The sequence below is a fragment of the Leishmania panamensis genome (assembly GCF_000755165.1).
Source record: "Leishmania panamensis strain MHOM/PA/94/PSC-1 chromosome 26 sequence".
In the NCBI taxonomy this organism is placed as follows: domain Eukaryota; phylum Euglenozoa; class Kinetoplastea; order Trypanosomatida; family Trypanosomatidae; genus Leishmania; species Leishmania panamensis.
This window is the reverse complement of record NC_025872.1, coordinates 880247-893514: the sequence shown is the minus strand read 5'-3', so window position 1 is coordinate 893514 and position 13268 is coordinate 880247. Positions and strand designations below refer to the sequence as shown.

The 13268-nt window shown below is 61.6% G+C and overlaps 1 protein-coding gene across 1 annotated transcript; it reads right to left on the bottom strand.

Moving 5' to 3' along the window:
- Positions 1-875: 875 nt before the first annotated feature.
- LPMP_262340 (hypothetical protein) lies at positions 876-12725 on the bottom strand (the record flags this gene model as incomplete). Its single annotated transcript, XM_010701752.1, has 1 exon — positions 876-12725. One exon carries the CDS (start codon positions 12723-12725, stop codon positions 876-878), a length of 11850 nt encoding a protein of 3949 aa, XP_010700054.1.
- Positions 12726-13268: the final 543 nt, after the last annotated feature.

Genomic DNA, 13268 nt, shown 5'->3' with positions numbered 1-13268 from the left:
GCTTGAAGGCATGGACACACTGTCCTTGTGGTGGTGATAAGGCGTGTGTAGGTGTATCGGTAATTATCGGCCGCGTGCGCACCGAGGTCACTGGCGCGGTGTGCACCTCGCAGTAAAGTAAACGTATGCAGCTTTCCGAGGATGCAGGGGAATGCAGAGGTGACGGAGGAGGCAGGAGACACGCACGCTCCACTACGGACACACACACAGGGAGAGGAGGAGAAGAAAAGAAAACCTGAACGCTCTTCTCTGGTTGTTGAGCGTTGATGTGTGCACGACCGCATGCGTGCGTGTGTGGTCCCCATCGGAGTGTGCAGGGGAAGCATGTCCAAGACGCAGTTGGAAAAGGAAACAGCGGAGAGTAAGAAGCAGAGGAGGGAGGGGGGGCAGTGATGACTCGACAAGAAGGCCACAGTAAGGGAGGGGAGAGAGGCAACAAACTGCCTGAAGTAAGTGAAGTGTCATGCATGATGTGGTAGTGATGCAACCTGAGATGCTTTCTGCTGATGTCTGTGGGAGTAGAGCTGAAATCAGCGCAGGCATATGCGAATTATTATGCTGAGGTCCACTGGAAATTCGGAAAGGGGGGCAACGCCGATGCAAGCACGCAGGCACCACCTGCCGAGTGAAAGACGAGCACGACGACACACACGCACACACAAAGCCGCGGCAGGATCAGCAGGAGAAATGGGAAGGGGTAAAAAAAAAAACGCCGTGAGAGCGAAGAGGCACCGCCGCACTCGTGTCGCCGCATACGCTCATCACACGGCCTCGCCCAATACAGTCAGCAAAGAAAGGCAGAGAATACAGTAGGTGCAACGCTACATCGACTATGGGTTTTGTCGTCTACAACGACAACGCCAATTATACCGCCTCTACACAAACCCAAACTCCGCCGCGTGGGTGAGGCACATTTCGAGGTCGTATTGCAAGTCCGCTGCAGTCGTGCATGGTTGCAGAAGCAGCGAAATCGGGGAGCAAGTGTGGGCTGTCGGTAGCCGTCCCGGCTCGTCCCCGCACTCCACCAGCACCTTCTCCGGCAGCGGAATGCGACTCTGGCCAGAACAGAAAAGCAAGAAGCGCGCGAGTTGAGACTCGGTGAAGCCGTTCAGCACGTCTGTCAGTATCGCGCGCATGGAAGGGGAGAGTGGCGACATGTCGAGTTCCGCGATGACGTGCTCGCTCGAGGCGGGGGCGGTGCCACACACACGCGCGCGCAGATCTTCCCACCGTACGGAGCGCAACGAAGTGGCGGGAACAACGGAGGTCAGACCGGCACGAATCGCCAAGAACGCAGGGTCGTACTGATGGAGCAGCGCCTCCTGAGCGAGGGCACGGCGCCGGTCCACTTCTGCCGCCTCCACGCTGGCAGCCATCTCCTCAAGCTCCTCCAGTACCAGGTGACTCATGTCTTGCATGCTCATCTCCGGCGTCATGCAGGCGTACGGCCGCAGCGGGCGTGCGACGAGTGGTGCAACGGCACCGTCCATCACACCGGTCCCACTGCCTTGCAAGCTGCGCAGAAACACTGGGCTCGCTCGCACGTGCTCCGGCAGAGACGCAAAGAAATCTTCGCTAAGCACAAACTCCTCGTCCTCGAGAGCGGCTGTAATGTTATCGTCTATGTCGTGCGCGTAGTCGGCAAGCGTTATGGTGTCCTCTTGAAAGGTCAGCGTCTTCCACAGCATCTGAGGAAAGTCGAAAGAAGCCTTCAGCGTGCCGCACAGCACCATGTTGCCCATGATCTTGCCAAGCCACTCAAACATGCGACGCAGCACACTGCTCTCGACGCCATCGGCGGCTGCCTCGCTGGCGTACAGGGCGGACATGTTCGGGACAACTGTGAAGATGGTGCTGTGGCTGCACAGCTGAAAGAGAGGTACCAGTGGGTCAACCCGCACGCCGCGGATGAAGCGGTAGCTTACCTCATCTCCGATAATGCTCATGATTGTGCGTGTTACGCCACCCGCGTCCAGCGCTAGTGTACCCTCCAACTGCACTGCAAACATGCGTGCTCGCTGGTACACCCGCGTCTTCTCCAACTGGGCGAAGAGCTGCCCAGTCACGCTGCACCGCAGGCGGCGCTCCTCGGATAATAAGGCAGAGGCATCGCCGAAAACGTCGCGCAGGGGGTTGCGCTGACCGTTGCCAGAGTTGGCCGCGTCCCTCGATGGCGCCTCGCCCTCACCCCCCTCGGCGTTCTCGTCCCCATCCTCCACGACGCCCACCAAGTCGTCATTGTTGTCATCCGTGTCGTCGTCGTCGTGGACATCGTAGACGAAGGCAGTCAGCGGTGCCTCTCCCAAAGAGGAGGATGCCGCCGCTGCGGCGGCCACCTGTCCAACGCCGTCTAACGGGAGCGGCGCAGTTGTGGAGGCGGCGTCAGCATGAGAGTGCTGGTGCGAGGGAGGCGGTAGCGGCGATACCGTGGATGACGCAGGCAACAGTAGCGCCGGGTGCTCCGCCATCCATGCTGCGTCTGCCTCGGCCCGCACCTGGCTCGCCTTGCGCAGTGACACAAACACACGGAGTGCGTGCCCGCCGTTGTACTTGGGCCTACCACCTGGCTGGAGCTCGAAAATGGCCCAACGGCCGCTGCTGAAGAGCAGGTCCGTTGCCTTGCGGTAGCAAGAAATGAGGTACGGCGACTTTTCGATAAGCCACAGGTGGCGTGCAACGATGATAGTCAGCTCCTGCACGCAGCGCAGCTGATGGATGTAGAGAAGCAAGCCCTGAATGTTCATCGGCGCTTCCATGTGCCTTCCGCGGCCGCCGAGGGTGGGCGATCCGGCCACCGCCATCAAAAGTGGGTATTGCCGAATTACGCTGTGCGCCGTAGGTGCGTCGAGCAACGGCAACAGAGACGACTCCTTGAAGGACGTGATGGAGGCCTCCTCCAGAGCACGACTGAGTTGCTGATAGAACTGGTATGTCTGCGGGACAGGAGCGGCCGTGCTGCCCTGCCCGTTGTCCGCGTCATCGTTGCTCCACAACTCCTTGTCTGACGGTGGCGAGTAGTCTTGATAGCCAGCTGGTTTGAAATGCGTATTGCCCAGGCGGATCTTGAGGCTGTGCGGCTCGACGGAGGCGCTCACGTATGGGTAGATTTCCTCCCCGTCGCCCTGCGCTGGCACCGACACCCACGATAGCTCTTGACCATTGATTGTCCAACACACCATCATCGTCTCGAGGTCGATCATAGACCCAATAACGTCGCCGGCGCTTGGGCGTCGTGGCACGGGGATCGCCTGCTCCGTCATCATCAGGCGCAGGTGCTCGCGGCAGTTATACCCCCACGAATGCAGGTCAGACCCGACGTGCTGCGCTGAGGCAATGCGCTCGTGCTCTAGCGTGCCCCACCCCATCACCACCGTCCTGGATCGGTCGGCGAAATCCGGTGGCACCTCCACTTCGTAGTAGAACTTGCCACCTTTCGTAGGCGCTACGCCAATACTGCCGCGCACCTGACCGACAAGAAGCTCCCCGGCCTCGTTGAGGCGAGTCTCCGTCAAGGCCACCACGTGCGGAAAGGGCTTGCCCAGCATCGGCGGCAGTGGGCGCCGCTGCTCCATCGCGACCACAGTACGTGCCAAGCACGCGCTTGCCTTTGCAATGGCTGAAGTGGTTCGCATGGACGCGTGGTGGAGAAGCCCCAGGACGGTCGCCCGCTGTTGTCCCTCCACAAGGGGTTCCATGGACAACACTGGCACCAGTGGCTGCACGTTCAAGCGACTGCATGCGTTGTCCTCCATCAAAGCGCTCAGGCACTCGTAGCTGGCCTTGCGCTGTGCCGTGTCACCGTGTCGCACAACATTCAAGCATAGCGCGTGGAGTAGCGCGTCCTTCTCAGGCGCGAGGCTGAGTGGCTGTTGCCGGATCAACGCGAGGGCGACGCTTGCGATGGTGGAGACCAAGTCCGGCTCACAGATGCCATCCTGCAGCATCTGCAAGCACCGGAAGAAGATAGGGGTGACTGTGGATGCCGGGAACTGGCGCCAGCTCTCCAGCCAACCCGTGGAGCAAACATGAATGCGACGCAAGAAGCTCGCTTGGCAAAGCTGACTGGGTGGCAGTAGTGTCGCGTAGCGAAGAACGATGGCGCTCGCGTAGTAGACAATGGCGCCGACCATGCACGGCTCCACAGTTGCCGGCGCCGCCGACTGAGTTTTGCGCTCTTGTGACTTTGCCAGATGCGACGTGAGCGGACGCTCTGGGATAGGAGAGACATAGCGACCCACCTCCGCGGCAGCACACGACCCAATCTGTTTCGCCGCCTCCTCCACCAACTCCCACAAAACGTCAGCGTTGTACGCGCGGGTGTGCAGGCCGAAGCAAATGATCTTGGAGCCGTCCAGCGCCCACTGGAACTCCAAAGTGGCGCCGTCGCCGGTGAGACGCGCCTCAATGGTGGTGGAGAGCTTATCCTTCGGAAGCCACCGCGTCACGCGGGCACATCTAGCGCAAAAGTGGCGATGGCGCAGCGCGTGGAAGTCGCGGACGTGCTCGCTCTGATGACACAAGGTGCAGTAGCAGCACAGGTCCGTCGCCTCCTGCCGTCGCACGCTGTTCGGTCGCATGCACCCACACGTCACGCACGTCGCTGCCGCAAGGGTATTGTAAGCGAAGCTGCACATGGGACACGTCCACGACGCGCCTGGACGCGCGTTGGTGCAGATGGCGCATCGCACAGAGGAAGGCTCGTTAATGAAAGTGCACATGGAGCAGGCCCATTCCTGGCTGGCAGCTCCGTCGGCGTCGTCACCGTCGGGCAGGTCGGCGCGGTCGAACTCCATCCGCCCACGCAGCACCGCTGAGGAGACGAGGTAGCCAGTGAAAGTGAAGGAGGCCTCCTTTGTTTCACCGAATCCCTTCACGAGCACGCGGTCGTCCTCCTCGCCAGCGTCGCTTCGCATCGGGCGAATCGTCAATGTCATTGGTGCCTCCACGTCCTTCCCACAATCCACTTCCGCGTCAGCACAGGGTTTGCGTGCGGCGCTGGTAGAAGCTGCTGGTGCCCCCCAAACGTCCTCTCCACCCTCCTCGTTCTGGTTATCTTCGCCGCCCGAGTGAATGCGAGTTGCCCCACTATGCTCGCTAATCATCTCTTCGGCGCCGGAGGCCACCGAGTAGTCGTCTCCCAGCGCTGTCGCGTCACCAGAGTTGTCTTGCCCCTCGCCCTCCACAACTGGCTCGGCATAATCGTTTGCCGCCGCCGCCTCACTGACCTCGGCGTCGTCATTCTCATCATCGGCATCCTCCCACAGCATCGCATCGGGGGACTGGGCAGACGTCGGGCTGTGGTAGTCCTCGTTGCCCGCCTCCACCTCGTTCCCAACATCACCAAAGGCAGCGGCGGTTGCTGCGGCAGACGCGCCTTGCGGCAGCACTCCAGCGGCAGTGGCACAGTGCATGTCAACAAGCGGGGCGTCCGTCCACTCAGTATACCAGCTGCAGTATGGCGAGGTGCGCTGGTCCTTCGACGGCGGTTGTTGCTCCTGCAGTCGCCGCAGGACGCGATCGAGCAGGTCACACCAGCTCGACGGTGCGGAGTGGTGTCCAGTACAGGCTGACCACCGCTCACCGCACGTAGGGCACAAGAGCGCGTCTCCGCGACGTCGATGGCCATGAAGACGGCCTTCAAACCTTTTAACGCTCGTGAGCGTGGTCGTGTCGGCAGACTCCATGTACATGCTCGCCGCCGCCGCATCCGTGTCGGTAGTGTTGGCTTGAGGAACGCTAATGGACAGTCGCTCACAGAGACGGGGGTTGCACCAAAGTTCATTCCACGCCTCACGCAGTAACACATGCGGAGGCAGGGCCAACTGCGCCGCTGGCAAGATGGCGTCCAGCAAGGGCAAGAGAGTGTGTATGGTCTTGTCCGCTGCCGCCGAAAGTGTGGTTGACAGCGGTGTTATAGGGGCGCCACTCATAGGCCCACTGACATCACCGCCGCCTGCGCCTGTGGGGGAGTTGTTGAAGGGATTGTTGTCGCCGTTGTTACTGTTGCCCCCTTTTCCTGGCAGTGAGCTGTGCACGAAGAGGAGTCGCAGGGCACGTAAGAGGGTCCCCGGGTGAATCAGTACGACGTGCCGGCGTGCTGCACTGCCTGAGATTTCTTCCGTATAACTAAGTGAGCGCGATGAGGTAACCAAGAACGTTGGTGAGGTTTGCATCAGCCCTGCAAGACACTCGGCGGCCAACGCGGCGACCTCTGGCACGCATGCCTGCAAGCATGTCCGCACCGCGGCCAACGCCGGCAGCGAATAAGTCTCCCTCGTGGAGTCCGGCTCCAGGGCAGCCGCGCAAACTCGCTGAATAGACCCAGCCTCGTCGCTGACGACAACCATGCCGCCCTCGAAGCGCTCAACGCGCACTGACATCGTACAGCCGCCAGGCTGGTCGAGCTGCGGAGGGGTGACGTAGACCATCTGCATCTCGTCTCCATCCGCGCCCAGCACGCCCAGAGTTACGTCCTGGCCCGGCGCATCAGAGGCGGTGGGGGTGGTGCTGGACAGGTATTCCTTTACGAGCGGCAGCACCACTGGTGTCCACGACAGCAGCATTGCGCGCATCGTGTACCTCGCGCTGACGACGGCTTCGTCGGGCGAGTACATCCACTTGGCCCGACTGTCTCGATTGTACAGCTCCACAAACGGGAAGAGGTGTCGCACGGAGGCAGGGATGCCGCGATGTAAAATATTCAACGGCAGTCCATTCCGCTCGAAGCCGATGCACCGCTCCTTCACATACACAACAGCCGTCATGACGTCCCCAGACCCGAAGACAATACAAGTGTCAGGGTTCAAGTAGTTCTCGGTCTGCTCTGCGTCCCACCGCTGCACAGCCGTGCCGGGCACCTCGTTCAGGTAGTCCGAGATGTAGTACACCCGGCACTGCTTCGACCGCTCCCCTGGGTAGAGGGTGAGCTCACCGTTGCCATTGAGTGAAGTAGCCACCGGCGGCGCGTTGATCTCTGCCAGGCCGAAATAGTAGTAGCGCCCCAGCGTCTCACACTGAAAGCCACGCTGTAGTCGCACAGACACGCGTACGATATCGGGCGTGCGCGGATCTGCCAGGTCAATGGGATTACAAGCGTACGACGTGCTGCGCACATTGCTGAAAACTGCACCGCTGCCACTGGAGCCGATGGTGGTCCCCGCCTGGTTGTGCTCAACTCGACGCCCACCCGCAAGCACCGTGACGCAGGACGGGACCGACGCACTGCTGAACCGCGGCTGGTAGCCAGGCTTGGTGGAAGCAAGCTGGTGGCAAGCAGCCCAGAGACGACGTACAGCACTCGCACTCACCGGCACAGCTGCTGCCGGGGGCGAAGCCAGCGATGTGGATGCGGTGTCGCCACCGGCAGCCGAAGGGCGGTGCGAAATGGCGTTGTACAGAGCACTCAAAGCCACCGAGCGAGTCTTGCGCGCCACGGCTGCGCACTCGGCGACGGCGGTGAGGACATCAACGTGCGAGGCGAGGAGTGCCGGCGTCGCTGGCACCGCGATGGAGAGAGTCACAACGAGGTCGAGCAGCATCGCGTTTGTGACGTGTCGGGCTGCCGTGCGCTTCACGTGGCACACAGCGCCATCGTCGACGCCACCGGCACTGCTGCTGTCAGCGCTGCCGAGGTCGTGCAGAAGCCGCACCAGCTGCTGCACACTGTGCTGTAGGGGAACAGTGCACGCCGGCACCAGGCTTACCCCATCCCCGTGCCCTGCAGCAGTGGGGGCGGCGACGGCGCGGGCGTGGCGAGAGCTGCACAGCACAAGGTAGTGAAGGACCAGCTCTAGCAGCAGCGAAACACCGAACAAGGTCAAACGTGCAAAGGGAGAGAGGCGGACGTCAGCCGGCGCCGACGCCAACGACAGTGTAGATGACAAGCCTGCGGAGAATGTATGGCCTCCTGTGTCGCCGACACCGAAGTGCCGCGCAGCGCCGCTGCCCTTGCACTCTCTTCTATGTACTGGGGTGACGGATAGCACGTGCACGTGGCCGCGGCCTGGCACGTACCCGCCGGTGCAAACGTTTGTCGCCACAAGGCGAAAATCCCGCCGCGGCAGTGTCAGCCGCGTCAGGCTCACGCCATTGAGAGCCACTACGACGTCCCAGGCACCACGCGCAAACACGAAGCTGAGTTCCACAACGTCACCAGCGCGCCAGTGAGGCAGCCGACGCTGACGGCGTGTCAAGTCTCCGTACTGTACAGTGCCATCGCCGATAAAGTAAATGCCGTTGACGTCCGTCTCTGGTGCACAGTCCGCGAGCGGTATGTCTGCGGAGGCGAGCCCGATGAAGAAGCCGCTGCACGTCCCGTTCCAGAGCTCCACCCGCACATGCCCGGGAGTCCATGACGCGTTCGTGGAGCTCTGAGGGATGTCCCAAAGCCCTCCACCATCGCCCAAGACGGATGGCATCGAGCTAATAGACGTCACAGTGTTTCCGCTGGCGGTTTCTTGATAGCGGCGGTGGATGTGTGGCTCGCGCGAGGCCGGGGTCTCGCATTCGCCAAACTCAGAGATTCCATTACCATCTGCGCTACCAGAGCAGCCGGTCGACGATGACAACAACGCTGATGGCACTCGCCCTCGCACGTACTTGGCTACCTCGACCAAGAACTCCTGCTCGGCCGTCTCGTTCGTCAGCAGCAGCGACTCTGTGCGGGACAGGCGTGTGAAGGACGGGAGCAAGCCTGTCACCACCTCGGCAAAATGTGGGGCGCACACCTGGACGTCAGCCGCGTCCATCGGCGCCGACATCAATGACACCGTGAAGGCGGCGAATGCGCCGTACTCCCACGGCTCCAGCAAGAAGCGATGCGGCGCGGCTTGCGTTGACTGGACGCGGTGAAGCAGAGCACGCAGCAGCCGAAAGAGTTGTGCAAGGAGAGCATGAACACCACGACGAAGATTCGCCTCGGTGGCGCGGCCGCACCCGCTCACCACACTGAGGTAGTGGCCGGCGGCAGCGGTGGTGATGGACGAAGACGAAGAGGCAGTGCCGCCACATCCAGCCATCGGCGCCACAGGGGCCCAGGCTGGTCCACCAGCCATGATGGCACCGGTAGTGCTGTGCGAAGTGAAATGTGCGTGATGGTGCTGGGTCGCGGCTGCGGGTCCAGTGCACCCGAGAAGCAGGACCCGTCGCACCGCCTCACTGACCAGTGCCAAGTGCCTCGGTGCTCGCCACGTCGCGGAGCACTTGGTTAGAAGGTCGACAACCACCCACATGGTGCTGCCAAGTTGCCGGCGGTCCTCCAACGCTGCTTTGATGTCCGCCATATTGAGTCCAGGAATACTGAACAAGTCAATCACCGCATCCACCACTTGCGCAGATGGCACGGTCGATGCCGTGGGGCCAGACGCGACATTGCGCAGGATGAACAGAGCGACCTCCAGCGCGTGGTCACCGCTGTTGGTGCCACCGATGGTGGTGCTGGCTAGGCTGACGCGGCGCACGGCGTCCGACCAGGCCGGTGAGTGCCATGTGAGCGAGTCGCCATGAAGGTACCCGACGCGGTCTTGAAGCAGCACGTGTGCAATGACCAAAAGCGCAGCGCGGGCGCCGTCAGCATGCACGGTGTGGCACCGTACCCTCGCCCGCAGCGCTGCCACCGGCATTTCGTACAGCGCCTGGCTAAAAGGGTCTGCCAGCGGCGCAGCCGCCGCAGTTGCAGGTCCAGCAACGCCGGTGGAGGCTGAGGTAGTCATCGCTGCGATTGGCACGTGGAAGCCGCTGCTGCCGCCGTCTGCCATTGGTGTTTGTGAGCTAGCAGGTGTCGAGGCGCCGCCACCTCCGACGCTCCTCAAGCCTCCTCGCAGTAAGACAGAGCTCGCGACACGACGACGCCATTGCTGTGGCTGCAGCTGGTCACTGCTCGCGTGCAATTGCCGCTCCATCCAGGCCAAGAGCCGCTCCGCTACAGTGCGCTGCGCAGTGGATAGAGCAACCGTCCACTCGCTGCTCCAACGCGTGTCAAGGGTCAGTTGTACCTGCGCGCATACCTCACCAAGAAGCATGTACACAGGGTCCTGGGGCAAGCTCGGGATAACGACACGGCACGGCCCAGGGTAGGTGAGAGTGCTATCACCGTGCTCCTCCCTAAAGCCGTGCAGAGACACAGGCAGCTGTACTTCCTTCTTGGCCTCCTTGCCAACAGCGGAAGAGGCCCAGCTGGTCTTTAGCATCCCCACCGCCCTAGGCGACGTGCTCGACGTCGAGAGCCCTGCCAGCGCCGAGGGAGTCCTCTCCGCGCTGCTCGCGTCGCTCTCCAGCGGCAAGAGCAGTACATCGCGACCGCGTAAGGCACGGTCCCACTGCACCTCGTCGGTCATGTGCACAGACACACGCGTGGCACCAGGCAAAGACAGCTCCACCATTTGTGTCCTGCGACGGCGGCACGGCAGTGCGTCAAAGTCTCCATGCGCGCTGCTGAACATCAGCCCATCTCCGACACCGCCAGCGCGGCTCGCGCCATCAACGTCTTCGTCGTCGTGGCTGCTCGCGGGCGCGCTGACCGTGCTTGCCTGAGAAACTTGGCTCTGCGACGATGCACTTGCGGTGGTGGGTGCGGTAGAGCCTGCGTCGTACGCGTACTCGCCCTCAGCATCTGTGTATGCGGATCCGTCTTCGGCACTGTGCTCTTCCTGCTCCTCCGCCGGCATCTCCTCTGTTGCGGTTGCTACGCCTGTTTGGTCCTCGTTGTCACGGACGTCAGGCACTTCGTGAAACCCTGAGGACGGATAAGACGGGTAGCGGTTGGCAGTACTTGTGCCGCTTTCGCTCGTGTACGCCAGCGGCAGGGCAGGGTCGGTGACGCTTCGCCTAGCATTGGAACTCTTGCCTGTCGCGTCGGCTGAACCATGCACCAACTCGCTCAGGCGGGTCGCCGTCATCACAGGAGGGACTGGGAGACCAATTTCAAAGGGCACGCGTACGGAGAAGTTCACCACCTCTTCCGCGCCCCCGCCGCTCATAACAGCCGGAGCAGGAGTCTCCACTGGGGCTCTGGGAACGGCGGTTCCTCCCTTGTGTCCCTGCGAGGAGCGCTGGTAAGCCGCGACATCACAACCACCTGCCTTCTTACTGCGCAGTTGCTGTTGGTGCTGCTGTTGAGCCAATGCAACAAGCTTGGCAGGTGCCGTTGCTGTCACCGTCTCCAGCACCTGGCCCAGCTCCATGAGTGTATCCTGCGACCACTGGACAAGGGGCACGAAGTGCAGTAACGGCAGCACCACCTCCACCCAAAGAGCAGCCTGCTGCTGCGCTACAGAGGTGTGCTGCGACTGCAGGGAGGAAGCTGTTGGCGACAGGGTCTGCTTTACCTGCCAGCGGGCCTTCCGCTTCTCGATGGGCCGGACAGGACCTCCTTTCTGTGCCAGCGTCAGCGGCGATAGCTGCCGATGGTACGCTGACAACGAGGACGGAGAGGACAGGACGGCGGCAGAAACAGCACTGCCGTCCGCGCCTCGTATAGCGTCGGTGGTTGACACAGCGCGCAAGGAATGCTTCAGTAAACACGCAAACGAGTGACCCGCCTCAGCGCTAGTCGGGGCACGTCTACACAACATCACCGCCGTGCGTAGTACCTTCTGACGCAGCAAGGCCCCAGCTCCCGCTGACGGCAACAAGGACAACGACGGTGATGTAGCTGCAGCGGAGGTGGTGCCACTCCCGCTGCAGCACTCGCCGCTGTCCGACACCAGGACGCTCGCCACGACCGACTCCCACTGCATGTCGACACGCTCCGCAAGAAAGCGGCGCGTCTTGCGCTCATAGCTCTCGCGGTCACTGACATCATCGTTTTCACAGCTCACGGTACTGCCCCAGTTGGTGCGCGAGATGGTCTGCTTGAACTTCTCCGCGATGGTCGTGGCAGACACGGCTGTCGCTGTTTTCGAGTGGACATTCCTTCGTGCCTGTTCCCCCGACGCGGTTGTCGCACCACCAAAAAAAACCGATGCGTCGTTCTCGTGGTCAATGTTCCTGTTCAACTGAATGGCGGTTGCACGACTCGAAGCAGCGGCCTCGCTTGTTGCGCATGCGCCGGTTGCGGACCCGGGGGCGCTTCCTAAAGGTGACGCGAGAGCGCTGGTGTCTGTATAGGAACGCGATGTATTGGACAGAGTCCCCACTGATCCCCCACCGCTCGTGATATCGCGCAGCTCTCTTTCCGATGCGTCCCCAAGCGACTGAATGGCGAACTCGAAGACATCCGCCGACAAGCTCAAGGCAGGCGGAAAGGGGGCATGACCCTCCTTACACAGGGGGTGAACAACGGCTTCGGCGCCATGCGTGCCGGAACCTGAAGGGCCGGCGGCAACGCATGGCGACGAAGCCTGCTGCGCTCCTCGGGGGGCTGGCGATGCCGCAATAAAATAAGCAAGCGCGGCAGCACGCAACTGAGCGGTAGATAGCGACACCTCACTGCAGCCCGTCTGCAAAAGGCTCTCTGTGAGCTCTGCTACGCAGCTCTGAATCCCGGCAGCGAATGCCGATTCCGTGGCCCGTGGCGACGCGCTCACGCGGACGGGAGGAACGAAGTACACGTCTTTCATGGACAAAGAACGCTCCGCATTCGTCAGCAACGGCCACGCGACGCAAGCCAGCTGATCGGCTGGCATGGCCATGATTTCCTCCACGCAGCAGGTAGCAATCGCCGCGCTGGGCTCAAAACGAGCATGAACGGGGCGCACGGCCGCTGAAGGGTGAAATTTCGACTCCATGGCAGCCACCTTTGGGTTCTTTTTCGTTCCTCCGCTGCTCCAGATGACTGGGCGACACACACACACACACACCGTCACTGCGTATTCCAAAGGTTTGCTGCTTTGTGGGTCTCTGCGTATGCGCAGGTCAAAGTCTGCCCACGAAAAGTGCCAATGCGCGTACGAGGGTGGCGAAAGGCAACCGAATCGAGTAGAGAAGAGAAAGACCAGAAATAGAGAGAGAGAGAGCAGCGAGTAAAATAAGCGCGGCAGCGTGTAGAGCAGACACGGGGAGGAAGAGAAGGATGGAGAAGGGTGGGGGGGCGCGACAGCCAAAGAGGGAGTGAAGTGCAGAGGGAAGGGGAATTTGGCGAGTGTAACGTGAAGCGAAGAACGCGAAAGTAAACCCCCCAAAAAAAAACACGCAATGAAATGGGGGTCTTTGGGAAAGCGCAGGCAGCGGGAGAAGGAAATGAGGGGACAGCACGGCACACACGCACACACACACAGGGCAATGGCGAAATGGGGAGAGAGGGAGCAAAGCGACAAAAGACAAACGAATCA